General features: G+C 41.6%; 2 protein-coding genes across 2 annotated transcripts; both read left to right on the top strand.

The window, feature by feature from the left end:
* Positions 1-11,466: 11,466 nt before the first annotated feature.
* On the top strand, positions 11,467-12,434 carry LOC131497604 (olfactory receptor 1D2-like). The gene has a single exon (XM_058703990.1). It carries the CDS (start codon positions 11,467-11,469, stop codon positions 12,427-12,429), a length of 963 nt encoding a protein of 320 aa, XP_058559973.1. The 3' UTR covers positions 12,430-12,434.
* A 9,062-nt stretch (positions 12,435-21,496) lies between these two features.
* LOC131497605 (olfactory receptor 1D2-like) lies at positions 21,497-22,453 on the top strand. The gene has a single exon (XM_058703992.1). The coding sequence runs from the start codon at positions 21,512-21,514 to the stop codon at positions 22,451-22,453; it is 942 nt and encodes a 313-aa protein (XP_058559975.1). The 5' UTR covers positions 21,497-21,511.
* The last annotated feature ends 4,214 nt before the right edge of the window (positions 22,454-26,667 follow it).

Genomic DNA, 26,667 nt, shown 5'->3' with positions numbered 1-26,667 from the left:
GGGGGAGACACAGAATCCAAAGCAGGCTCCAGGCTCTGAGCTGTCAGCACAGCTGTGTTGGTTTATTCCTTGTAAACCAGATTTGTTTCCCAAGATCCTTGCATATAAACATTGGAGCGATTATCCAGGTTCATCTCAACAAACTGTCTTGGGACTGCCTCCCCTGTGTCTTTCCAAGACTGATAAATAGCCCTGATATGGCTCCAGTTCAGCCTCTTTTTTCACAAACCTTGTATCCAGGGTTCAGTTCTCAGATTCTCCAAGTTCATCAGAGGGTCCACAACCTCACTTTCTTCTCCTTTTGTGCAGGCACTGAAAATCCAGGCACCAATTCCCACCCTATTCAGAAATAATGCCTTACTGTCCTTTGCGTCCTGACAGAATTTTCATCCTGTAGAAGGAAACTGGAGGCAGCGTACTACATAACTCTGAGACCAGCACAGAGCAGTGGGTAAGGTCTGGACATCTCAAACATTCCCTCTCTCTCTCTCTGTTTCCCTGTCTCTCTCTCTCTCTCTCTCTCTCTCACACACACACACACACACACACACACCTTTCTTCTCTTATCCACTTATCTCTCATGAACATACCCACAGACTTTAAAAGTCTTCATATAATCTAACCCCTTAGTATTTAAAGGTAATACAACAATCCCTCCAACCTCTTAGCACTCCACAGTTTTCAAAGTGCTATCACATGCTGTCACATGTAATCCTCAAGCCTGCAAAAAGGGCTTAAGGGGTGAGATGAGGAGGTTCACAGCTCAAGCAGCTAGGGAGCAACCCAGGAGGTAAGAGAAGACAGGTTTTTTTCGTTTGTTTGTTTTTAAACATTTATTTATTTTTGAGACAGAGAGAGCATGAACAGGGGAGGGTCAGAGAAAGAGGGAGACACAGAATCTGAAACAGGCTCCAGGCTCTGAACTGTCAGCACAGAGCCCGATGCAGGGCTCAAACCCACGGACCTTGAGATCATGACCTGAGCCGAAGTCGGACGCTTAACCGATTGAGCCACCCAGGTGCCCCGAGAAGACAGTTTTCTAATGCTGAGTCTGGAGCCCTTGCCGGTATGGCCTCCCACCACCCATTCTCTCCCCTCTCCACCCAGCCACACTGCAGAGAGCCTTATGTTCTAAGGCCAACTGACCACACAAGCTTTCAGAAACCACGGACTCTTACAGACTCAGAACAGGATTCCCCAAAGTGCACGATCAGAATCACCAGGTGATTGTTAAAAATGGCTTGGTTCTCAAAACATAACGAGTCTTTCCAGGAAGGGGGCCAGAAAAGCAGCTTTTTGTTTTAAAGTATCACAGGTGATTCTGATACACACTAAAATGCGGGGGACACTTGCCTTGAGGGCTCGAAAGCAGAGCCATCATGGCCTCTGGGTGTCCTCTGACTTTGGGAGGCAGTAGTTTCTGATGAGGTCTCGGGAGGTGGAAAACCTTTGTCTCCATGACAGAAACAGAGATGGTAGCCAGTGCTCAGAACAGAGACACTCAGGCCATTGCCATGGTGCTCTTTTTCATCCTGAGGTCACTTCAGGGGTCTTGGAGTGGTCTCTGGGATAAACCAATCAGTTCCCATTTTCACTGAAACTCTTTGCTTTCCTGAGAGGCAAGCGGTCCCTTCGACTTGAAGCCTCACTTACACACTCTGAGAAACAAATGACCTCAGTCATAGTGTAGAGACTTAACAGAACTGTATGAGTAATGAACAGATGTGGACACACAAAAAAGCATGTCCTAAGGATCACTCCTATTTTAACTCAAATGCCCAAGGACCAGCACATGATTGCTCTGTAATTTGGAATCCTAGGGTTAAAAGAGAATTAACCATCGTCTATCTCCACTAAGTACTTGAGTAGACTGTGAAATCACAACTCAACCTGCTGTATTGTGAGCTTGTTTGAATGTCTTCCATGGCGGGGAATGACTTCCCCCCACCGGCCCCCTTTGCAGGTATGGCACTTAAGTCATCTGGCAGACAGCCTGACTTGTCCTTCTGTCTCTCTTTTATTTACTAGCTACTGACTTGACCAATCCACACCCCTTCGCATGTGAAGGCCATAATAATACAGTTCCTCACTGTTCTCTCCTCTGTGTACACAACACCAAGGGGCCAGCCACAAATAAGTACCCCCTCAACAACCTGGGTCACTCCCTGCAGACACAGGCATGCTGAAGTTGCTCCTATGTGAGTGGGGTGAACAGCCACGTCCAGGATGGAGACAAGAATGGAGCACCTATCCCTCTTGGTTCTAAGCGCAGGATTTGCTACTGGAGCAGAGATGGGAGGCAGTCAGAACATAGGGAAATGATAAGGGGACTCCTTTTGAGATCCTCATTACAGCACTTCCCGTTTACACAGGGCTTTAAGTTGGAGAAGTGCTTCCACATCCAGTATTTGTGGGGTAGTCTCTAAACCCACAGTGAGGTAGGCATGTCTGCAGCACAGCATTTAGGATGTGGACTTTAGAAACACAAAAGGAGGGTCAAATCCCAATTCCATCGGTTACTGGTCGAAGAAATTGGGAACATTCATTAATCAACTGAATCTCAGTCATCTCATCCAGAAAATGGGATAATGGAAACAAACAGTGCTATTTGCTGTGTGGACTAAAAGCAGGGGCAGGTGGGGGGAGGTCAGGGGAGAGAGGTGTCATTCATCATAATGTCTGGCCAAATACTCAGTAAACGTTTGTTAAAAAACCACTTGTGGGTGTTAAATTGAGCTTTGGACCCAAATATATGACCCAGAATGTCCTTCCCCTGCACCGTGGGTGCTAAACATCTGGGAATTCAAATGTTTTCACTGAGATAACAAATCTACTCATATGTTAAATGCTGGGCCTCTCCCTGCTGGCCTCACCTGCATCCTGGCACTCCAAATTACCTTACTCTCCTAGGTCACTCAGTTCCCACATCTACATTTGCTCCTTCTACTGCTACTACAAACTTATCATGTTCAGCCTGAACCTGCAAAACAGACCCGACACGCCCATGGCACACTGGCTCATTACCCAAATGACTACATTTTTATCCATAGTGTTGCTTATTCATTGAGGCTCTTGGGCTTATGACTCTTCCCTATTCGTGAAGCTCAAATGCACAGAATGCCTAATATTCTATAGAGTTCAGCTCAACCCTCACTTCCTAATCCTTATGCCATACCTGGCCCTGTGAGAGGTCCTTTAGATACAGGAAAGAAAACGATACTGCCCCTGCTCTGACAGCTCTCACAAGTCTCCCAGGAGAACAGACAACTAAGCAAAATGTGGGATAGTGTGTCCTAAAAAAAATGTAAAGACCAGGAAATGATAGAGAGTTTAGAATGGTATCTCTGTGGCAGGAGAAGATGCCACCAGAAGGAGATACTTGAGTGAGAGCTATAATGGATCTTGCCAGAAGAGCAATGAAATCACAGAATAGAGAAAACGTTCACTTAAAATTCAGTAAAACAAAAGAACAGCTGGTGCGAAGGACAAAAGCAAAGCATTGTGAGTACTTAGAAAATACAAGCCATGAGCCATCACTGGAGTAGGGAGAGCCGGAGATCCACAAGGGATGAGGGATCCTGGCACTTTGACCACCTGGCCATAATCATGGGCTATTCCAGAGGAAATGGGGAGCTCTGCTACTGTAGAGAAGCCACATGGTAAGATCCGTAATTTTTTTTTTTAATTTTTTTTTCAACATTTTTTATTTATTTTTGGGACAGAGAGAGACAGAGCATGAACGGGGGAGGGGCAGAGAGAGAGGGAGACACAGAATCGGAAACAGGCTCCAGGCTCCGAGCCATCAGCCCAAGAGCCTGACGCGGGGCTCGAACTCACGGACCGCGAGATCGTGACCTGGCTGAAGTCGGACGCTTAACCGACTGCACCACCCAGGCGCCCCAAGATCCGTAATTTAGAAAGTGCACATTGTGCAGCAGGGAGGGTGCTCGGCCAGTGCAATGTACTTTACCTGCATTTCCTTGTTTCCTCCTCACATGGACACTTAGGACTAGATACAACCAATATCACCTAAGCATAATGGATCATTTTTCTATATTACCAAGTAGGGATAAATTATATTTTAATTTAACAATTATCATAAACATACATATATGTGGATTACACACCTATCTATGATGGCTTAATTGTGTGCCTTTAAATGTATGGATTGTGCAGTTTCTTTGTGTCTCTAATGATGAGAGTTTCAATTGCTTCTTTTTTCTTTTTTACTACTTAAAAATTTTTAGTGTTTATTTATTTTGAGAGGGAGATCACACGCACTTGGGGGTGGGGATAGGGGCAGAAAGAGAGGGAGAGAGAGAATCCCAAGCAGGCTCTGTGCTATTAGTGCAGAGCCCGACGTGGGGCCCGATCATGACCTGAGTTGAAATCAAAAGTTGGTCACTTTACCGACTAAACTGCCCTTTTTTTATTATTTTTAACAAGGTCCTGATAAACATTTTATACATACATGTCTATGTTTCTATCGGATTATATTTTAAGATACATTCCTAAAACTGAGATTGCTCAGAGGAATCTCCCTTTTAAAAGCTTAAGACATGGTGTCAAGTTTCCCTCTAGGAAGTTATAATCATTCATTTCATCAAATATAAAACTGCCTGTTCATCCCATCTTTTGATAAGTAGCAAAGCTCTATGTTTGTTCCTATGTTTATTGACTCTGACCTTTTTCTTTTGTGAGTCTTCTTTTGTTCATGTCTGTTGCTATTTTCCAAAGAGGGTTGATAATTTTATTATTGACTTAAAACAGTTCTTTCTCAGGTTGCCTGGGTGGCTCAGTTGGTTTAGCAACCAACTCTCGATTTCAGCTCAGGTCTGGATTTCAGGGTAGAGACTTCAAGCCCCAGGTCGGACTCCACTTTGGACTCTGCACTGGGTGTGAAGCCTACTGAAAAAAAACTTATTTCTCTATAAAGCCTATTAAGCCTTTGTCTATCACATACGTGGCAAGCATTTTTCCCTTTTGGCATTTTTTGTTTATTTATATTTTATTGCTGTATTATGGTGATGTGGAAAGCATTTTACTTTTATGAAAGTAAAATACGGCATAATTTTTCATAATTTTTGTTTCATAATTTTCGCAATTTTTCATTGTTTTCTGCTATCAATGTCATTCTGATGAATGTGGTTTTTCACTTGTTGCTCATGCTTTTGATGTCATATCTTAGAACCCTTCCCTAAATCCAAGATCACAAAATTTCTCTAGGTTTTCTCCTAAGAGTTTTATAGTTCTAACTCTTACGTTCAATTTCAAATTGATCCATTTCAAAGTAATTTTTATATATGGCGTGTGAGAAGAATACAACTTTGGCAGGTGGCCGGTGGCCCAGCACTATTTGTTAAAAATATCTTTTCCCCTCTGTGTAATCTGCATTCCTTTGTCAAAAATCAGTTGACCATGGATACGTGGTTTTATTTCTGGACTCTCAATTCTCTTCCATTGATCTATATTTCTATCCTTATGCCAGTACCCCATTGTCTTCATTACTGTTGCTTTGTAGTAAGTCTTTTTTTTTTTTTTTAAAATTTTTTTTCAACGGTTTTTATTTATTTTTGGGACAGAGAGAGACAGAGCATGAACGGGGGAGGGGCAGAGAGAGAGGGAGACACAGAATCGGAAACAGGCTCCAGGCTCCGAGCCATCAGCCCAGAGCCTGACGCGGGGCTCGAACTCACGGACCGCGAGATCGTGACCTGGCTGAAGTCGGACGCTTAACCGACTGCGCCACCCAGGCGCCCCTTGTAGTAAGTCTTAAAACTGGGGAGTGTGAATTCTCCAAATTTGCTCTTGGCTTTCAAGATTGTTTTGGCTACCCTGAGTCCCTTGAAATTCCATCTGAATTTTGAATCAATTTGTACAATTTCTGCAAAGAAGTCAGCTGGGATTCCAACAGGAATTGCATTGAATCTGTAGATCTATTTGGGGACTATCACCATGTTAACCATATAAGGGTAGGTTATTGCTTTGAGATCTTCCTTCTTTCTTAATATAGGTATTTACAACAAAAGTATTCCTTCTAAGCACTACTTTTTTTAAATTTTTTTTTTAACGTTTATTTATTTTTGAGACAGAGAGAGACAGAGCATGAACGGGGGAGGGTCAGAGAGAGGGAGACACAGAATCTGAAACAGGCTCCAGGCTCTGAGCTGTCAGCACAGAGCCTGACGCGGGGCTCGAACTCACGGACCGTGAGATCATGACCTGAGCTGAAGTCAGCCGCTTAACCGACTGAGCCACCCAGGCGCCCCTCTAAGCACTACTTTAATGGCATCCCATATATTTTGGTATGTTGTATCTTCATTTTCATTCATCTCAAAGTATTTTCTGATTTTGTTATTTTTTCTTTGACCTATTGGCTGTTTTGGAGCGTGTTCTTTAATTTCCATAAATATGTGAATTTTCTCAACTTTTTTCAATTTATTCATTTCTAATTTCATTCCATTGCACTTAGAGGACATACTTGGTGTCATTTTTATCCTTTTAAAATTATTGAGGTTTGTTGTATGGCCTAGCATATGGTCTATCCTGGAGTGTCCCAATGGCACTTGAAATGAACCTTGTTCTGTTGTTCTTGGGCACTGTGTTCTACGTTTATTGTTAGGTATAGTTGATGCAGAGTATTGTTCAAGTCCTCTACTTCCTTGTTGAAATTCTGCTTAGTTGCTCAATCCACTACTGAAAGTGTAATGTTGAAATCTCCACTTACTCTTTTTGAATTATTTATTTCTCCTTTCATGTGTTTGTTTTCTAGTATATATTTCAGTGCATATGTGTTTATCATTGTTTTCTTACTGATCGATTTACCCTGTTAACCTTATAAAGTATTCCCCTTTGTCTCTAATAAACTTTAAAAAAAATTTTTTAATGTTTATTTATCTTTGGAAGAGAGAGAGAGACAGAGTGCGAGCAGGAGAGGGGAAGAGAGAGAAGGAGACACGGAATCTGAAGCAGACTTCCAGGCTGTGAAATGTCAGCACAGGGCCCGACAGGGAGCTCGAACTCACAAACCATGAGATCATGGCCTGAGCCAAAGTTGGACGCTTAACCGACTGAGTCACCCAGGTGCCCCTCTAATTACCTTTTTTATTTTTATTATTTTTTTTTTTTTATTAAATTTTTTTTTTCAACGTTTTTTTATTTATTTTTGGGACAGAGAGAGACAGAGCATGAACGGGGGAGGGGCAGAGAGAGAGGGAGACACAGAATCGGAAACAGGCTCCAGGCTCTGAGCCATCAGCCCAGAGCCTGACGCGGGGCTCGAACTCACGGACCGCGAGATCGTGACCTGGCTGAAGTCGGACGCTTAACCGACTGCGCCACCCAGGCGCCCCCCCCTCTAATTACCTTTTTAAATTAAAGCCTACTTTTAATCTCTAAAATCTACTTTTATATTTAAAGATTAATGTAGCCAGTCTATAGTTTTTCAGTGGTTGCTGCTTTCCCATCTTTTTATTTTCCACATTTCTTACTGAGTTTTCAAAGATGTTCCTGAATGTTTCTTCATTTGCTGGTTGCCCTTAGGACCATTTCCATTGGTTTTAAATCCTTCTATTTAATATTTTCACATGTGTCATTTAGAAGTGGGTCAGTGGACTTCCTCATATTGTCATGCCAAAAGTCAATTGCCCACCATTATATTTTTAAATTTCATGATCTTATTTTTCACCCAAAAGGAAAATCTCTTAAAAGAGGGTCACTCTCTTTGACAGATGCAATATCCACCTGCAATTGGTACCATGAATTCATTTTTTTAACTTTTTTTAATAAGTCTCTTGCATAAAAGGATTATTCACCTGAATACTCGGAATGACACAAAGCACTATTTTAATCTGTCTATTCATTTTCAAAGAGGCAGGTTGGGGGTTGCTACAGGTATTTTTAGAGGCGATGGAGTAGTGTCACCAAAATGAAATGTTAATTTATCATTAATGTATAGTTATGAGTTCCAAGAAATGTCACAGAAGAATAAGGAAAGCATTAAAGAAGATTCTCATAAAATGAAGGGAGACATAATTTTAAGATTGGAAAGGACATTCTAAGTCAGATAAATCAGTGAAGGAAAAACATCCCTCACATCTCAAATAATAAGAACATCAAAATGTGAACAGTTATCTATCTCCAAACAGCGGAATTCAGTGTAATTACTGAATAGAAGTTGGTAAATTTTAATTTTAAGATCAAAGAAAATCATGCAGGCAGCAATATAAAGTTTTTCAACAAGAAAAATATATAAGAAATGACAATGTTGACTTGGAGAAAGTCACCCATCAGGTTGTTGACAGACTAAAGATGAGGGAAACAAAAAAGCTGAAAATACATTCACCAAAATGTTACAGTGGTTGCAAGGCAGAAGTGGGGATGATGCTTGCTTTCTTTCAATTTAAAATTTTCTGTATTGCTTGAATTACTAATACTGGAAACTTTGAAAAATAATCAATAGATTGTAATATATTAAAAGTTATTTGGGGGAAATGAATTCCATGGGGTTTATTTAAAAATTTACATCTTAAGGGGGTGCCTGGTGGCTCAGCATGTTAGGCATCCAACTCTTGATTTCGGCTCGGGTCATGATTCCATTGTTCAGGAGTTCGAGCCCCGCGTTGGGCTCTATGCTAACAGGGCAGAGCCTGCTTGTGATTCTCTCTCTCTCCATCTCTCTCTGCCCCTCTTCCACTCATGCTTGCTCTCTCTCTCTCAAATTAAATAAACTTTAAAAATAAAAAATTTAAATAGTGAATGGCACGTAAAAAAAGAAACTATAGATAAACCTCATTCATAAAAATGACTATAAAAGCCTAAATAAAATAATTGCAAATCAATTTCAGTATTTTATACTGGGAGTGCATATGTGGTTCAATATTACCAAAGCTAACAGTGTAATAGGCACTGAAAAAGCATTTGATTAAAAATGAAAATCCATAGCTAATTATTAAAACACTGTTGGTAAAATACAAATAGAAAAGTTGCTAAATAAATATACCCTCTTCTGCTTAATTTTTTTAAGGCTTTTTACTGTATTTAGAATAAAATTTTAAAACCTTAACAAGTCTAAGGGCACCTGGGTGGCTCAGCCGGTTAAGCGTCCAACTTCAGCTCGGGTCATGATCTCCCAATTTGTGAGTTCAAACTCACAAACTCAGAGCCCCCGTCAGGCTCTGTGCTGACAGCTCGGAGTCTGGAGCCTACTTCGGATTCTGTGTCTCCCTCTCTCTCTGCCCCTTGCCCGTTCACTCGCGCTCTCTCTCTCTCTCAAAAATAAACATTAAAAATTTTTTTTTAATCTTAACAAGTCTCTGCAGGACCTGACACCTGCTTGCCTGCATAATCCCACATCCCACTACTCTGATCTTCAGTTGGGCCATACTGACCCATGTTTAACTCCTTACATACAACAAAGGCCCCCTCAGGTGCTTTGCACATGCAGCTCCCTAGAGCGCTGTTTGATCTAGACTTCATAGCCTGGCCTTTTTCATCCTTCACATCTCAAATAATACAATCATTAAAATGTGCCCCATTGTTATTTATGTCTACACAGTGGAATTCAGTGTAACTTATTTATATGTCCTCTTTTTTATTCTTTTTTTTTTATTTTTAAGATGTTTATTCCTTATATTTTAGGTTTTCAAAAGGAAAAAAGACACATTAAGTTACTTTAATCTTTGGTGTGCTTGAAATGTGTTTGGTAAGAAAGAAAATATTGATTTCATATTGCCCCCAAAGTGATTAGTGGTCTCAATGCCTCTTACTGAATAAATACAAAAGTTTTCACCCAATAAAAGTTCTACTGTAATTATCACCTAAATCCTACATGTTCTTTGGTCTGTACCTGAAGTTTCTCTCCATTTCCATTGATCTGTTCATTCCAGCACCAATACCACACAGTTTTATAGCCCTTTAAATATGGCAACAAAACAGTCCCCTTGTTCTCTCTTTTTCAACGTTTCTCTAGCTGGCTTTCACAATTATTTTGAGGTTAAACATAGATGTTTTCTTTAAAACCCTGTTCAAAGTTTTACTTCGAGTAGTTTAAATTTTGATTAATCCAGTAGAATTACAATCTTGTTATGTTTTGCCATTTACTAAGTTTTCGCTGTATGCATCTGTGAAGAATTTAAATATCCTACCTGAATATTAACATTTTAATGCATAGATTTGTTTGTTGATAATGTGATTGTGTTGTTTCACATTATATATATATATAATTTTATTTTTTTATTTGAGAGAGAGAGAGAGAGAGAGGGAGAGAGAGAGAGAGAGAGAGAGAGAGAGAGAGAGAATCTTAAGCAGGCTCCATGCTGAGCAGAGCCCAACACAGGGCCCAATCCCATGACCCTGGGATCATGACCTGAGCTGAAATCCAGAGCCACTCAACCAACTGAGGCACCTAGGTGCCCGTTTTTTGTTTTTTGTTTTTTAGGTTTTTTTTTTTTTTTAATTTAAGTAATCTGTACACCCAACATGCAGCTCAAACTCACAACCCCAAGATCAAGAGTCACATGTTCAGGGCATCTGGGTGGCTCAGTCAATTAAGTGGCAATTCTTGATTTGGTCTCAGGTCATGATCTCGCAGTTCATGGGATCAAACCCCACATCAGTACAGAGCTTGCTTGAGATTCTCTCTCTTCCTCCCTCTCTCTGCCCCCTCCCCTCCCAAAGTAAATAAACTTAAAAAAACAAAAGAGCTTCATGCTCTTCAATCTGAGCCAGCCAGGCAACGCTTTCACACCATATTTTAAACTTATTATTCCTGATTATTGCTTACCAACAACAATAATAATAATAATAAATATTTGTTGAGTCCTTACTGCAAGCCAGCTCTTTATTGCTTCATTTTATTCTCACCCACTTTTCACATTAAGAAATGGAGACTTAAAAAGCTCAAGTAACTTGCTGGAAGTTTCACAGATAAAAGTGTTAGAGCTCAGATTTGAAGTGTTTTCAAATTCGTTTTTATTTCTGAGGCATTTTAATATTTCAGTCAATTGTTTTAGGTTTCCCAAGTACATCATCCTATCAGCAAATAATGATAATTTTTCCATTTCCTTTCCAATATTTTTACTTTTTGCCCTGGTCCAATTGTATAACAGCAATTTCTTCTACTGCATACATCTGTTTTAAATATCATGTAAGTCTATACAATATCATAATGTACCATACTAATCTTAAGCACTTCAAGAAAGTTGTAAGATGATATGATTTAAAATAAGACATGGACATTATTCCTACAGTATGGAGTATGCTAGATTAGAAGTTGCTGGAATGACTGTTGCATGAAAATTTTCCATGTTATTAACAGCTTTCGTATGCCACTGCATTCTCTCTTAATCCAAAAAAAAGTTATAAAATTTAACCTAGGGTATTTTTGATGCTAAGAAAACAGTTTATTTTGCTTATTTAAATGTCCTTATTCAACTGAGGACATTAAGTAAACATTTGTTGGTGCCTATGTTGCAGACAGTTGGAAAAATGCATGGAAGCAACCAGAGTGGAGTCTCCGAGTTCCTGCTCCTGGGGGTCTCGGAGAGTCCTGAGCAGCAGCGGATCCTATTCTGGATGTTCCTGTCCATGTACCTGGTCACAGTGGTGGGAAATGTGCTCATCATCCTGGCCATCAGCTTTGATCCCCGCTTGCACACTCCCATGTACTTCTTCCTGGCCAACCTCTCCCTCACCGACCTCTTCTTCGTCACCAACACAATCCCCAAGATGCTGGTGAGCCTTCAGTCCCAGAACAAAGCCATCTCCTATGCGGGGTGTCTGACGCAGCTCTACTTCCTGGTCTCCTTGGTGGCCCTGGACAACCTCATCCTGGCCACAATGGCATATGACCGCTATGTGGCCATCTGCCGCCCCCTCCATTACACCACGGCCATGAGCCCTGGACTCTGCGTTTTGCTCCTCACCTTGTGTTGGGCACTTTCTGTCCTCTATGGCCTCACCCACACCCTCCTCATGACCGGGGTGACCTTCTGTGGTTCCCGGAAGATCCACTACATCTTCTGTGAGATGTATGTCCTGCTGAGGCTCGCGTGTTCTAACACCCAAGTCAATCACACGATGCTGATTGCCACAGGATCCTTCATCTTCCTTGCCCCACTAGGATTCATGATCATGTCCTATGTCTACATTGTCAGAGCCATCCTCCGAATACCCTCAGCCTCTAGTAAATACAAAGCCTTCTCCACCTGTGCTTCACATTTGGCTGTGGTCTCCCTCTTCTATGGGACGCTTTGTATGGTATATCTGCAGCCTCTCCAATCCTACTCCATGAAGGACTCAGTAGCCACAGTGATGTATGCTGTGGTGACCCCCATGATGAACCCTTTCATCTACAGCCTGAGGAACAAGGACATGCATGGGGCTCTGGGAAGACTGCTCCTAGGGAAAGCCTTCCAGAGGTGGACATGAGGTAATTTTGGAAAGGGCACTAAAGTAGAAATTGGGAGGGGGGCCTGGGTGGCCCAGTCAATTAAGTGGCTGATCCTTGATTTCGACTCAGGTCATGATCTCATGGTTCATGAGATAGCGCCCCATGTTGGCTTTCACGCTGACAGCGTGGCACCTTCTTGGGATTCTCTCTCTCTCTTCCCCTCCCTAAATCTTACACACATGCACACAATGTGCACTCTCTCAGTCTCTCTCTCTCTCTCTCTGAATAAATAGATAAACAAACATTAAAAAAAATAGAAACTGGGAATTTCCTTCACCATGTGCAAGACATTATCCTATGGGGGATACAGGAGTGTTTAGTACATAGATCCAGCTCAGAATGAGCTCATGTATCTACGATGAAGAAAAGAATTGTATATGTAACCCAATGTTCACCAAACCACAGAAGTCTTGGCAACAAATAAGGTCAATGATACTAATACTGGAAGTTTGCAAAATCAGATCCTTCAACTTGCCTGACACAGGACCACAGTCCCAGCCTCATCCACATATACCCAGTTATGGCCCAGTGGAGACTCTTATGTTCTCTAGAAACACCCAGACATTGTCTCTGAACTCTGAACTTCTCTAAAGAGCCTGCTGCCTGCAAACCATTTACAGAAAACAACTGGCACCACTCCCGCTGCTGGTGTCCTGGCTGAGGCCACCCCATACCTGATGCTCTGCTGTGCACAGCTTCCACTACTTCAGTTCCGACTCACATTTCCTCTGGACATAACCACCGATGTGCACACAGAAATGACAAGATTCCTCTCTGTTGCTCTGGGGAGATTTTTGATTTTGGGGCATCAAACAAAACTACCTCTCTTGCCTTTTCCCTGCATTTCTTTTCTGTGCAAGAAGTCAGACTCTATCTTTGGAAAACTCCATCCTGTCCTTTGTCCCTGTGGTTCCTTACCTCTCATCTCTTCTTCATTCTCTCACAACAAAAGCCTCAAGCATATTAACACATGTTCATGAACAGGAGTGGTGGTGATGGCAGCAGAAGGGAGGAGGTAATTGTAAAACCTATGATTCTGACAGCAATTTTTTTTTCAGCACCATCAAGCAATTCTTTGATACTAGCTGGATGGGTATCCTTTAATTCAACTCATTTTTGAGACTATCTACATGGAGATAACCTCAAATCTCACAGGTTAAGGGCTCAGTCCTATAAGACTTCCTTCCCCCCACTTCAGACACCAATTGTAAGTTTGCCACCCATGCTTCTGACAGACCAGCTATAAATTGGAGGTTCCAACAATCCCCTCCTTGGGATCCGTTAATTTGCTCAAGTATCTTTAACTCAGAGAAATATTTTACTGATTAGATTACTGGTTATTTATTCAGGAGCAATCAGATGAAACAGATGAATAGGACAAGATATGTGGGAAGGAGCATGGAGCTTCTATGCCCTCACTGCATATCACACTCTCCCCAAACCTCCATGTGTCACCAACCCGGAAGTTCTTGAACTCCATCCTTTTGGGTTGTTATTGAAGCCTCATTACATAGGCATGGTTGATCAAATCATTGGTCATTGGTGATTCAATCTCCAGCCCACTGCCCCTCTCCAGAGGTAGGGCGTGGGGAACAGCAGTGATGAGACTGAAAGTTTCAACACTCCAATCACACATGACTGGTTCCTCTGGATATTTGCACTGCGGTGTAGCAGGGAGAAGATCAACATTTCAATAAGTGGTACCAGACAAATTGGATATCCAATTGTATATCCAACTTTTGGAAGAAAACACATCTTGATGTCTCCCTCACCTGATATGAAAATCAAGTCCACGTTGACAGCACATTTAAATGTGAAAAGTGAAAGCTGCCCTCCTTGAGAGGGGAGATCCGAGCCCCAGAGGGTGCCAGGCAACTGCCCACTGCTGAGGAAAATATAGGAGAATAGTGGCAAAGATCAGCAAAGATTCTTAAGTAAGATACAAACAACACTACCTATAATATAAAAATTGATAGAGTATTTTAAAATTAAAATCTCCTATTTCTCAGTACCCACCATCAGTTGAATGAAAGACAACCACAAAGTTAAAGATATTATTGCACACACCTGACAAAGGACTCCTAAACAGAATACATAACTCCTACAATCAACATAAAAGAGACAGGCAACCCAATGGAAAAATGGGCACAAGACTTGAACAGATAATCTACACAAGAGAATATACCTGTGGAGAATACATGAAAAGGAGTCTAACCTCCTCAGTCAGCAGGAACATGCAAATTAAAACCACAATAAAATACCACCACACACCCACCCAAAAACTCCAATGAAAAGGATGGAAAACACCAAGTCAAGTTAAGAATGCAGAGCAGGGGTGTCTGCATGGTTCAGTTGGTTGAGACTCTGACTCTTGATTTGGGCTCAGATCATGATCTCATGATTCATGGGATCAAGCCCTGTATAGGGCTCTGTGCTGACAGCACGGAGCCTGCTTGGGATTCTCTCTCTCCTTCTCTTTCTGCAGGGGAGGCCATGCTTGCTTGAGCATGCACGAAAGAAAGAAAGAAAGAAAGGGAGAAAGGGAGGAAGAACATGGAGCAGGGGCGTCTTAGAGAGTTATGCACCAGACTCTTGATTCCAGCTCAGGTCATGATCTCATGATTTGTGAATTCAAGCTCAAGTTGGGCTCTGCACTTGACAACACAGAGTCTGCTTGTGATTCTATCCCTCCCTCTCTCTCTCTCTCTCTCTCTCTCTCTATCTCTCTCTGCCCCTCCCCTGCTCACATGCCCTCTCTCTATCAAAATAAATAAATATTAGAAAAAAAAAAAGAATGTGGAGTAACTGGAACTCACTGCTAGAGGGAACATAGAAACACTATGTTACAAACACCAGAGGAAGCTGTATAGCACTGTCTTCTAAACTTAATTAGCACCTGCCCTATCATCCAGAAATTGCCCTTACATAAATAAATGCCTAAAAGGAATGTGTAGCTGCACTATTCTTAACAGCCAAACACTGGAAACCACAAGTGCCCATCAATGGTAAAATGGATTTTAATGTCACAGTCACACAATAGAACTCTACACAGCAATGCAAATGAACAATCTACAACCATATACAACAATGTTGAGCGAAAGAAGCAGACACAAAGGAGAGTGTAAAAGATGTACTTCCACTTCAGTAAAGTACAAAAATGGGTAAACTAATTCATGCTATTCGGAGTCAGGGTCTGTTGCCTGACTCACAGGAACTAGAAGAGTGACTAAAAGAAAACACGACAGGATTTCTGCAGGGCTAGTAAAGTGTTTTTTATCTGACTGCTGGTTACTCATGTTGGTTCGGTTTGTGAAAAGTCCTGCCAACACTTCACGGTTGGTTCTATATCCCAAAACACCACAAACATCATTGTTTTTCTTTCTGTGTCCAATTGGTCTATTATCTGGAGTCCCTATATGCCTTTCAGCTGTTGGTTCTTGCTTTCAGTATCTTATTTCCTTGTGTGTCTGCTTATCCTTGGCTTCGTGCTCAAAATTGTACCTGAAAATGTGATTGACAAAAACAGTTGGAAGTTTACTTGACATTGTTTTCCTACAAATAAGATTTTTTTAATTTTTTTGACTTAGTACTCAGAGCCGCTAGCAATCTGGGATCATCCAAGTTCAGTGCTCGAGATTTTCTGGAGCTCTGATGACTCAAAGCCAGGCTGTAGCATGTGTGTGTAGTTCTTTATTTCTGGATGAATCTAACTCCTAGGGCACCTTTTAGGATTGCTGCCTAAAGTGGAGTTGGTTTATTCCTTGTCAACAGGATTCATTTCCCAAGATCTTTGCATATAAACATTGGAGCAATTATCCAGGTTCGTCTCAACAAACTGTCTTGGGACTGCCTCCCCTGTGTCTTTCCAAAACTGATAAATAGCCCTGATGTGGTCCCAGTTCAGTCCCTCCTTATTTGAAAAAAATTTTTTTTCAACGTTTTTTAATTTATTTTTGGGACAGAGAGAGACAGAGCATGAATGCGGGAGGGTCAGAGAGAGAGGGAGACACAGAATCGGAAACAGGCTCCAGGCTCCGAGCCATCAGCCCAGAGCCTGACGCGGGGCTCGAACTCACAGACCGCGAGATCGTGACCTGGCTGAAGTCGGACGCTTAACCGACTGTGCCACCCAGGCGCCCCAGTCCCTCCTTATTTGATCTTAGGATCCAACCATCAGTTTTCAGATCCCCCATCCTCATCACGGCATCCACAGCCTGCCATTTTGTCTCCTCTTTTGCATGGACGGCTTATCCAGAGGCCAATTCTTCTGCTTCCCACCTTTAGCCAAAAGGAGAAATCAAGTCCCATCCACAAAGCAATGTCTTAGGGTCCTTTATGCTCTGCTTGAATTTTCATCCTATGTAGGAAGAATCTGGAGACAGCAGAACCAGGCAACTCAGAGCAGCACAGAACAGCGGGTAAGGTCTACCCACCACAGGCTCACTTTCTTTCTCCCTTTTCTCCTTTCTCATCTTTTCTCTACCTTTTATCTCACAAATATACTCACAACCTTTGACAGTCTTCATATAATCTAATCCTTTCATATTTGAAGGTAATTAGCAATCCCTCCAATCTTTTCAGTGCTCTACAAAGTGCTGTCACATGCTCTGTCGCACGTGGTTCCCAAGCCTGCAAGAAAGGCTTCACAGGTGGGACGGAGAGGCTCAGGGAGGTTGCATGCCCTCCTCAAGGTCCTGCAGCTGGGGAGCAACAGAGGGAAGTTTTCCAACATCCAGTTGGACTACTTTTCCATACCACGCCTACATTCCCCACCCCCCTCCCTGCAGAGCTACACTGCAGAGGGGTTTGTGTCTCTGAGGCCACCTGACCACACAAGTGTTCAGAACCCATTGAGTCTTACAGACTCAGAAAAGCATTTCTGTATAATCAGAATCACCAGGTGATTGCTAACAAAGACTTGGTTCTCAAACCAGAATCAGTTTCCAGGAAGGGGACCAGAAAAGCAGCTTTTTGTTTTAAAGTATCACAGGTGATTCTGATGCACACTAAAATGTGGGGGACACTTGCCTTGAGGGCTAGAAAGCAAAGATATTATTCCCTCTGGGTGTCCTGTGACTTTCCCCAGCGCTCTTCCCTGCTTTCTTCCTTCCCCCCTGTGGGGCAGATATCCCAGAGGGCCCTGAATCCAGGCAATTAGGCTGTGGAAGGACGTTGTTTCTGATGAGGTCTAAGGAGATGGGAGGCCTTTGTCTCCATGGCAGAAACAGAGGTGATAGCTAACGTGCTCAGGGTTGGGGTCACTCAGAGTCACCATGATGTTCTTTTCTATTCTTAGGCCATTTGGGAATGGGGAGTGGGGGTTGACTTGAAGTGATCTCTGGAATGAGTCCATCAGTTCTCATTCTCACCGAAACTCTGCTTTCCTAAGAGGCAAAGAGCCCACCCCGTGCTGACTTCTTGTTTCCAGGTTTTCTACTTCCTCCCAGTTCTAGGCTAACAAAGCAAACATGCGGCTTAGAATTCCTAGTCAAAGCCTCATCCTGTCACCAAACCATTCCATGACCTTAGACAGATCTCTTAGCTAAAACCCTCCCTTAAGTACTGGGAGAATAAATGATCTCATTCATGATGCTGAACCATAGGTGAATTTTATGGTAATAAACAACAAAGACGGGAAGCTGTATATACAAAAAGTCTCTAGAGCCTGTGCTAAGAGTTACTCCCATTTTCACTCAACTGCCAAAGGACCACCACATGATTACTCTACAGTTTGGAATCTTAGAGTTAGAAGAGATCTTAACCATCACCTACTTCCACTAAATGTTTGCATCAGCTCCGAAATGATCACTGAGCCTAGTGTATCGTGCAGCCTGTTCAAATACCTTCTGGGTTGAGGAATCACTTCCCCTGCTAGCTCTCTTCATTGGCACAGCACTCAAGTCTTCCAGGAAATAGCCTGGTTATCTTTCTGTCTCTCTTTTGTTTTCTAGATCCTGACCTGACCAAGTATGGGAATTCCATAATGATACATTCTCTCTCTCTCTCTCTCTCTCTCTCTCTCTCTCCCATGTACACTGCACCAAGGGGCCAGCAACAAATGGATCTTCCCTAGGACATCCTGGGTCATTCCCTGCAGGCACGGTCATTCCCTGCTCCCATCTATGTGGTAGGCAGAGCCAGGCACAGAATGGAAGAGCAACTAGGGCCCTGAGACCTCTTTGTCCTGAGAGCAGGATTTCCTACTTTAGGGGATTAAGAGATAGAAAAAAAGCTTGAAAACTGGTTAAGAATAGGACTCCTTGGGGCGCCTGGGTGGCGCAGTCGGTTAAGCGTCTGACTTCAGCCAGGTCACGATCTCGCGGTCCGTGAGTTCGAGCCCCGCGTCAGGCTCTGGGCTGATGGCTCGGAGCCTGGAGCCTGTTTCCGATTCTGTGTCTCCCTCTCTCTCTGCCCCTCCCCTGTTCATGCTCTGTCTCTCTCTGTCGCAAAAATAAATTAAAAAAAAAAAAAAAAAAAGAATAAGACTCCTTTGTGACCCCGTAACAGCTCCTCCATTTACATATGGATTTGAGGTTGGAAACATTCTTTCTCCTCCAGCATTTGAGTTCTTCTCTAAACCCACAGTGAGGTAAGAATCATTACTCTTGCTTAATGTCTGCCAGAGCAGTTAAGGCATGGAATTTAGAGACAGAAAAGCGTCATCAAATTCCAGCTCCATGAGTTACTTCTTGAGCAACATTGGGAAACTCATTAAACTTCTAAGTCTTGGTCATCTCACCTATAAAATGGAGAAATAGAAACAAACAGTGCTGTTCATGGAATAAATATAAGATCTTAATATATATATATAAAGCTTTCAACGCTTGTTTAACCAACCATGCAGTATAGGGGAGTTGTGTGCTCACAAAACAGTCATCTGGGGGTGCCTGGATGGCTCAGTCAGTTAAGCGTCAGACTCTTGATTTCAGCTCAGGTCATGATCTCACCGTGTGTGGGTTCGAGCCCCGCAGTGGGCTCTGCGCTGACAGCGTGGAGCCTGCTTGGGATTCCCTCTCTCCCTCTCTCTCTCTCTGCCAATGTTCTGCTCTTTCTCTCTCAAATAAATAAACTTAAGATAAAAACAGTTGTATATGTTAACCTGGGACACGAACTCAAACTTGTGACTCAAAATCTCCTCCCACTGTACCAGTGACAGTGGGTATCTGGGAATTCAACTCTGTTAATTGAGATAACACATCCACTCATTTGCTAAAGGCCAGGTTGGCCTCTCCCCTAAAACCTAGAGCTCCAAATTACTTTTATCTCATAGATTATTCACTGTCCCCACACCTACATTTGTTTGTCCTGCTACTACTTCAGAATCATCATGTTCCAGGCTGAATTTGCAAAACAGCTCTACTTTCTTTGACACACTGACTGATTTTCAACACAACTGCCTTTTTATCTGTACCTTCATTTATTCATTTAGTCTCTTGGGCTTATGACTCTTCCCCATTCCTTCATCTCAAATGCACTAAATGCCTACTATTCTATACAGTTCAGTTCAACCTTCCTTTCTTTTTTTTTAATTGAAGCGTAATTGACACACAAAACCTTACTGACTGATTTAACTCTCCCCCAAAATAACTTGACAGTCATCCCAATGCCATTTATGGAATAATGCAACTTTGACCTGTGATAATAACTCACTTAATCCCACATGTACTCAGCTGTTTCTAAAGTTTCTGTCCCATGCTATTGATCTGTCAGCCCAGCATCAGTACCACACACTTCCATGATCCTTTATAGTTGGTAGAGGAACTTAGTCTCTGTTTCAACTTTTCCCTAGCTTATTTTCATGCCTATTTTTAGATGAAATTTAGATTCGTTTTTATTTCTTAAAAACCCAGTTAGGGGCACCTGGGAGGCTCAGGTTAAGTGTCTGACTTCAGCACAGGTCATGATCTCGTAGTTCTTGAGTTCAAGTCCTGCATCAGGCTCTCTGTTGTCAGCACAGAGCCTGCTTCAGATCCCCATCCCCCTCTCTTCCTATCCCTTCCCCACTCATGTTCCCGCTCTCAAAAATAAACAGCTTTTAAAAACTCCGAGCTTTGACTTTGAATAGGTTAATAGTAGACTTTGTTCCCTTGCAATATTTCAATTTTCCATTTGGAATCTGGTATATGTATCCATTTATTAAGTTTTTACTTTATACCTCTCGAGAATTTTAAGATCATGCCTGTTTATTGTTAGCATTTTAATGCACAGATCTATTTGTTGATAATGTAGCTGGTATTATTTCACATTAGATTTTAGCCTTATTATTCCTTATTATTGTTTACGTATAATAATAATAGACAATATTTGCTGAGAGCTCACTGCATGCAAGCTCTCTGTGTTAAGCAATTTATTACTTAATTTTCTTCATTCCTGATCCATTTTTCAAATAAGAAATTGGAGTCTTAAGGAGCTCAGATAAGTGGCCTGAGGTTTCACACTTAGTAGGAGGCAGCACTTACCCTTCAATTCCAATGTCTGACAACAGTCTTAATCACTGCAGTGTATGCTTATGAGAGCACCATTAGCTTCGGGTCTATTCATTATGTGATTGGCCACTTTCTATTTCTAATGGCACTTCAGTTGATTGTCTTTGGTTTGCCAGCTAGATCATTCTCTCAGCAAAAATGATAATTTTTCTTTTCCCTTACAAATTTTGTCCTTATCTCCCTCTTTTGTCCAATTGTACAATATCCACTTCCTATAATGCATACACCTATTTTCAATATCACTCTAAATCTACAAAATATCAAAACTATAACATAGTAATCTTGAAGTACTTCGAGAATATTGTAAGCTGATAGGATTTAAAATAAGACATGTACATTACTTCTATAATATTGAGTATGTCAAATTAAAAGTCCCTGGGAAGACTAAGCTGCATAAAGATTTTCCATGTTACGCTTTCTTTGTTGTTACTTCATTGCTCACATTTTTAAAAATTATAAAAGTTAGTCTATTTTTAATGCCAAGAGAATAATTGCTTTTGAATGTCTGAATGTCCTTACTCAATATTCAATTAGTAAATGTTTGTTGGTGCTAATATTGCAGACAATTGGGGAAATGCATGGAGGCAACCAGAGTGAGACCTCAGAGTTCCTACTCCTGGGGCTCTCGGAGAGTCCTAAAGAGCAGCGGATCTTGTTCTGGATGTTCCTGTCCATGTACCTGGTCACAGTGGTGGGAAATGTGCTCATCATCCTGGCCATCAGCACTGATCCCCACTTGCACACTCCCATGTATTTACTCTTGGCCAACCTCTCCTTCACCGACCTTTTCTTTGTCACCAACACAATCCCCAAGATGTTGGTGAACCTTCAGTCCCAGAACAAAGCCATCTCCTATGCGGGGTGTCTGACGCAGCTCTACTTCCTGGTCTCCTTGGTGACTCTGGACAATCTCATCCTGGCTACAATGGCCTATGACCGCTATGTGGCCATCTGCCGCCCCCTCCACTATGTCACAGCCATGAACCCTGGGCTCTGTATTTTGCTCCTCACCCTGTGTTGGGGACTTTCTGTCCTCTATGGCCTCTTCCTCACCCTCTTCATGACCAAAGTGACATTCTGTGGTTCCCGGAAGATCCACTACATCTTCTGTGAGATGTATGTCCTGCTGAGGCTTGCATGCTCCAACACCCAGATCATTCACACAGTGCAGATTACTACAGGCTGCTTCATTTTCTTCACCCCCCTAGGGATCATGATCATGTCTTATGTCTGGATTGTCAGAGCCATCCTCCGAATACCCTCAGCTTCTAGCAAGTACAAAGCCTTCTCCACCTGTGCCTCACATTTGGCTGTGGTCTCCCTCTTCTATGGGACACTTGGTATGGTATATCTGCAGCCCCTCCAAACTTACTCCATGAAGGACTCAGTAGCCACAGTGATGTATGCTGTGGTGACCCCCATGATGAACCCTTTCATCTACAGCCTGAGGAACAAGGACATGCATGGGGCTCTGGGAAGACTGCTCCTAGGGAAAGCCTTCCAAAGGTTGACATGAGGTACTTTGAGGCAATGAAGGGGACACTGTATAACTTTAGGCCCCCAAATCTTGTATTTACCTCACCTCTACTTAGGTCACTAAGATAAAGCAATTTTAAGTGTGCTTCTTTAAAAAAAATCTCTAAATATATAAATTAAATCTGATCTAATTGCAGGGAAAATTTTGTAGGATCAACATCATGAAGAAAATCTTGGCATACCTTTCTTGATTATAGGTGGGTTAGGTGAACAGAAGAATGATGAAAATATGGAGGATCTTAACAGCGTGGTTGATGTTCTTGATATGGACTTATGTGGCATTTACATTCAATGATTAGAAATAGAGTATTTTTCTTAGGCACATATGGAATATGTGGTAGGAATTATTAGGTACTAGGCCACACACAGACACACACACACAGGCACACACAGCCTCAACAAATATAAAGGAATACAATCTGATCATAACTCAGCTGGTTTGGATGTTAATGACAGAAAGGTAAATAGAGAATCCCAAATTTTTGATATTCGGAGGCAAAATGCTGGCTAAATCAAGGTTAAAAATGAAATTAAAATGGAAATTTGAAAATATCTATTATTAAATAGTAATAGAGACATTGCATGTCAAAACTTTTAGGACATGGCAAGCATGAAGCTTTGAGGGATTATTACAGTCTCAAGTGATTATATTAGAAAAAAGGAAAGCTCCATGTTTGTTGAACTATGTGTCCTCTTAGGATTCTGGAACAAATGAACAATGTAATAAATGCAGGGAAAACAGAAGATAAAGAAATTGAGAATAGAAACAATAATACAAAATATAATAGGATCAAAAAAGTTTAGTTCTTTAAAAAAATGAAGTGGACAAGGGAAGAAGAGAGGAAACACAAATAAACACTATACTGGGAGGAAAAAAAGAGGGATAAAACTAAAGATAAAATTGAGATTAGAATGGCTAAGGGGGAGGAATTAAAATGGCAGAGCAGCATGGAGACCCTGAGCTTGATTGTCCCTGAAACAGCCAGATTAGCATCAACCCATTTTGAACACCTAGGAAATTGATCCGCGGATTAACACAACAATCTGCATACCTTGAGCCACAGAACTCGGCAGATACAAGGTGCAGAGAGGTGAACTGGGGGAGAGAAAAGTCATGGAGGGTAGGGAGCTGTATGAAGAGAGGACAGAAAAAGAGAGGGGGGACAATGAGGCACACTGGGATAGTGCAAGAAAAGCACTCCCCCAAAAGTAGCAGGAGAGAAAGGGAGAGAAAGAGTGAAAACACTTGCAGGTACTGAACAAGAAATCTATCGCCAAAACCATTGACAGGAAGAAAGGAGAAGGTTTCAATACCACCAGGATTGTATAAACAGTGGAGTCCAGAGTCTGAAGTTTCAGAGCTCAGTGCCTGGCAGTGCTCTACTGAGGAATCAGGGCAAATCCCCAGGAGCAGGCAGCAGGATCTGAGGGGTCTGTGTGCCACATGGGGAGAAGCAGTTCCCATGCTTCCAGTGCACTTGGTAGAGGCCATACAGCCTCCCCGCAGGCAAAGTTCCCAGCAGACCCTGGAGAGCAGCCACGTTTGCTGCTACTGGCACAAAGATGCCAGAGTGTGGTGAAACCTGACACTGGCTGTATGTTGTAATTTGCTGTAATCTCTGAACCTCTGCCTCTGCTCCATCGCACAAACGTTTTCTGAGTGCAAACTAGCACCCAGCCTTTGCTCAGTGAGACCCTCCCCCATAGAGTTGGCACTGGGCCAAGCTGTGGGAAACTCTGAAGCCTGGGGTTTTGAAACACAACCCCATCTGAGACAAAACTCTGGACAGAGGTGCTGCCTGGCAGATGGACAGCTTGGAAATGGAGAGGGTAGAGGCAAGGTGGACAGAGTCCAGAGACAAAGGAGGGGTGATGATTGCAGGTCAGTGAGAGCTCAAATTTCCTGTGCGAGAGACTAGGTGAAGCCATTTCCACCTCTCCCACACACACACATGCATGCCACAGTGATCCACCTCAGTAAGCTAAGCACCACTTAGTGGAGAACAGAGCCATTACACCAAGCCCCGCCCAACTGTGCCCTCCAAGCACATTCCTCTAGAAAACAAGCACAAGTCAATACAACTGCTTAGTACTATAACAACTATAGAAGGCTTCATAGTTTCAATTCTAGGGGAAACTGGTTGTAACTTCATTCCAGTTTCATTCTGTTTGTTGGTTCATTTACTCATTTTCTTTGCTTCTGTTTTTGCTTAAGTTGTTTTCTGTTTTTTCATTTTCTTTCTTTTCTTCTTCATTCTTGGATACAGAAAGAGAAAATTTTATTTTTTTATTTATTTTTTTACTTATTTTTTAAATTTTTTATTCTATTTCACTTTATTTCATTTTATTCTAGTATATAATTTTTTTAATTTTTTTCTTGTTTTTTTTTTTCTTTTCTTTCCCTTTTTTCTCTATTACAGCAAGCTTCTTTCAACAAGAATACCAAAACACACCTAGGATCTACCTGCCTTTATTTGATTTTTTGTTTGGTTTTTAATATTTAACTTTGTATTTTTTACTTTATTTTTTCTTCCTCCAAAATGACAAAATGAAGGAATTCATGCCAAAACAAAGAACAGGAAGAAATGACAGCCAGAGGCTTAATCAACACAGATATAAGCAAGATATTTGAACTAGAATTTAGAACCACGATAATAAGAATACTAGCTGGGGTTGAAAAAAGCATAGAATCCCTTTCTGCAGAGATAAAAGAAATAACATCTACTCAGGACGAAACTAAAAATGCTAAAACCAAGATGCGATCTTGAATGGAGCCACAACGGCAAGTATGGATGAAGCAAAGTAGCAAATAAGAAATTTAGAAGATAAAATTATGAAGAATAATGAAGCAGGAAAAAAGAGAGGGACACAAAAGCAAAAGATATCGATACAAGACTTAGAGAACTGAGGGACTTATTAAAAAGGAATACATTCAGAATCATAGGAGTCCCAGAAGATGAAGAAAGAGAAAAAGGGGCAGAAGGTTTTTATCAGCAAATTATAGTGGAAAACTTTCTTAATCTGGGGAACGACACAGACATCAAAATCCAAGAAGCACAGAGAACTCTCACTAGATTCAACAAAAAACAACCATCACCAAAGCATATCATAGTCAAATTCACAAAATACACAGACAAGGAAAGAATTACGAAAGCGGCAGGGGAAAAAAGTCCTTAACCTATAAAAGAAGACAGATCAGATTTGCAGCAGACCTACCCACAGGAACTTGGCAGGCCAGAAAGGGGTGGGAGGATATATACAACATGCTGAATTGGAAAAATATGCAGCCAAGAATCCTTTATCCAGTAAGGCTGCCATTCAAAATAGAAGGAGAGACAAAGACTTTCCCAGACAAACAAAAAATAAAGGAGTTCATGACCACTAAACCAGTCCTGAAAGAAATTTTAATGGGGAATCTTTGAGTGGAGAAAAGACAAAACAAAACCAAAAAGACCAAAAGCAACAAAAACTAGAAAGTACCAGAGAACATCACTAGAAACACCAACTCAACAGGCAACACAATGGCACTAAATTCATCTTTCAGTACTCATCCTAAATATCAATGGACTAAACACTCCAATCAAAAGACATAGGGTATCAGAATGGATAAGAAAACAAAACCCAATGGGGCACCTGGGTGACTCAGTTGGTTGTCTGACTTCGGCTCAGGTCATGATCTCACGGTTCGTGAGTTTGAGCCCCGCATCAGACTCTGTGCTGACAGCTCAGAGCCTGGAGCCTGCTTCAGATTCTGTGTCTCCCTCTCTCTCTGCCCCTGCCCCACTCACACTCTTTCTGTCTCTCTCTCTCTCTCTCTCTCTCTCTCTCAAAAAATAAATATTAAAAAAAATTTTTTTAATATGTCCATCTTAAGATATGCAGAGAAAGTTTTCAGTAAAACTCTAGACAAATTTTATTTTAGATAAAATTCTAGATAAAAGAATATCCCTGACAAAGTAGTAAAATTATTTTATTAAATCTCAAGCTTTAAGTATGTATCTTTTTAATATTCTGTGTGATGAAATGGGAAGCACAAGATGAAGCACTCCTGCATCTCAAAGTACAATGGTTATCTTGAGAGGAAGTATTTGTGTGATTGTTTTGAATCTGAGCTGAACTAGCCATTTCATGGAACACCATTTTAATTTGAAAGAATAAACTGAAACTGGTTGTTCAGACTTGGGTATTTGGCAT

This window comes from Neofelis nebulosa, chromosome 16 (assembly GCF_028018385.1).
Source record: "Neofelis nebulosa isolate mNeoNeb1 chromosome 16, mNeoNeb1.pri, whole genome shotgun sequence".
Classification (NCBI taxonomy): Eukaryota; Metazoa; Chordata; class Mammalia; order Carnivora; family Felidae; genus Neofelis; species Neofelis nebulosa.
This window is presented reverse-complemented; position numbering and strand designations above follow the sequence as displayed.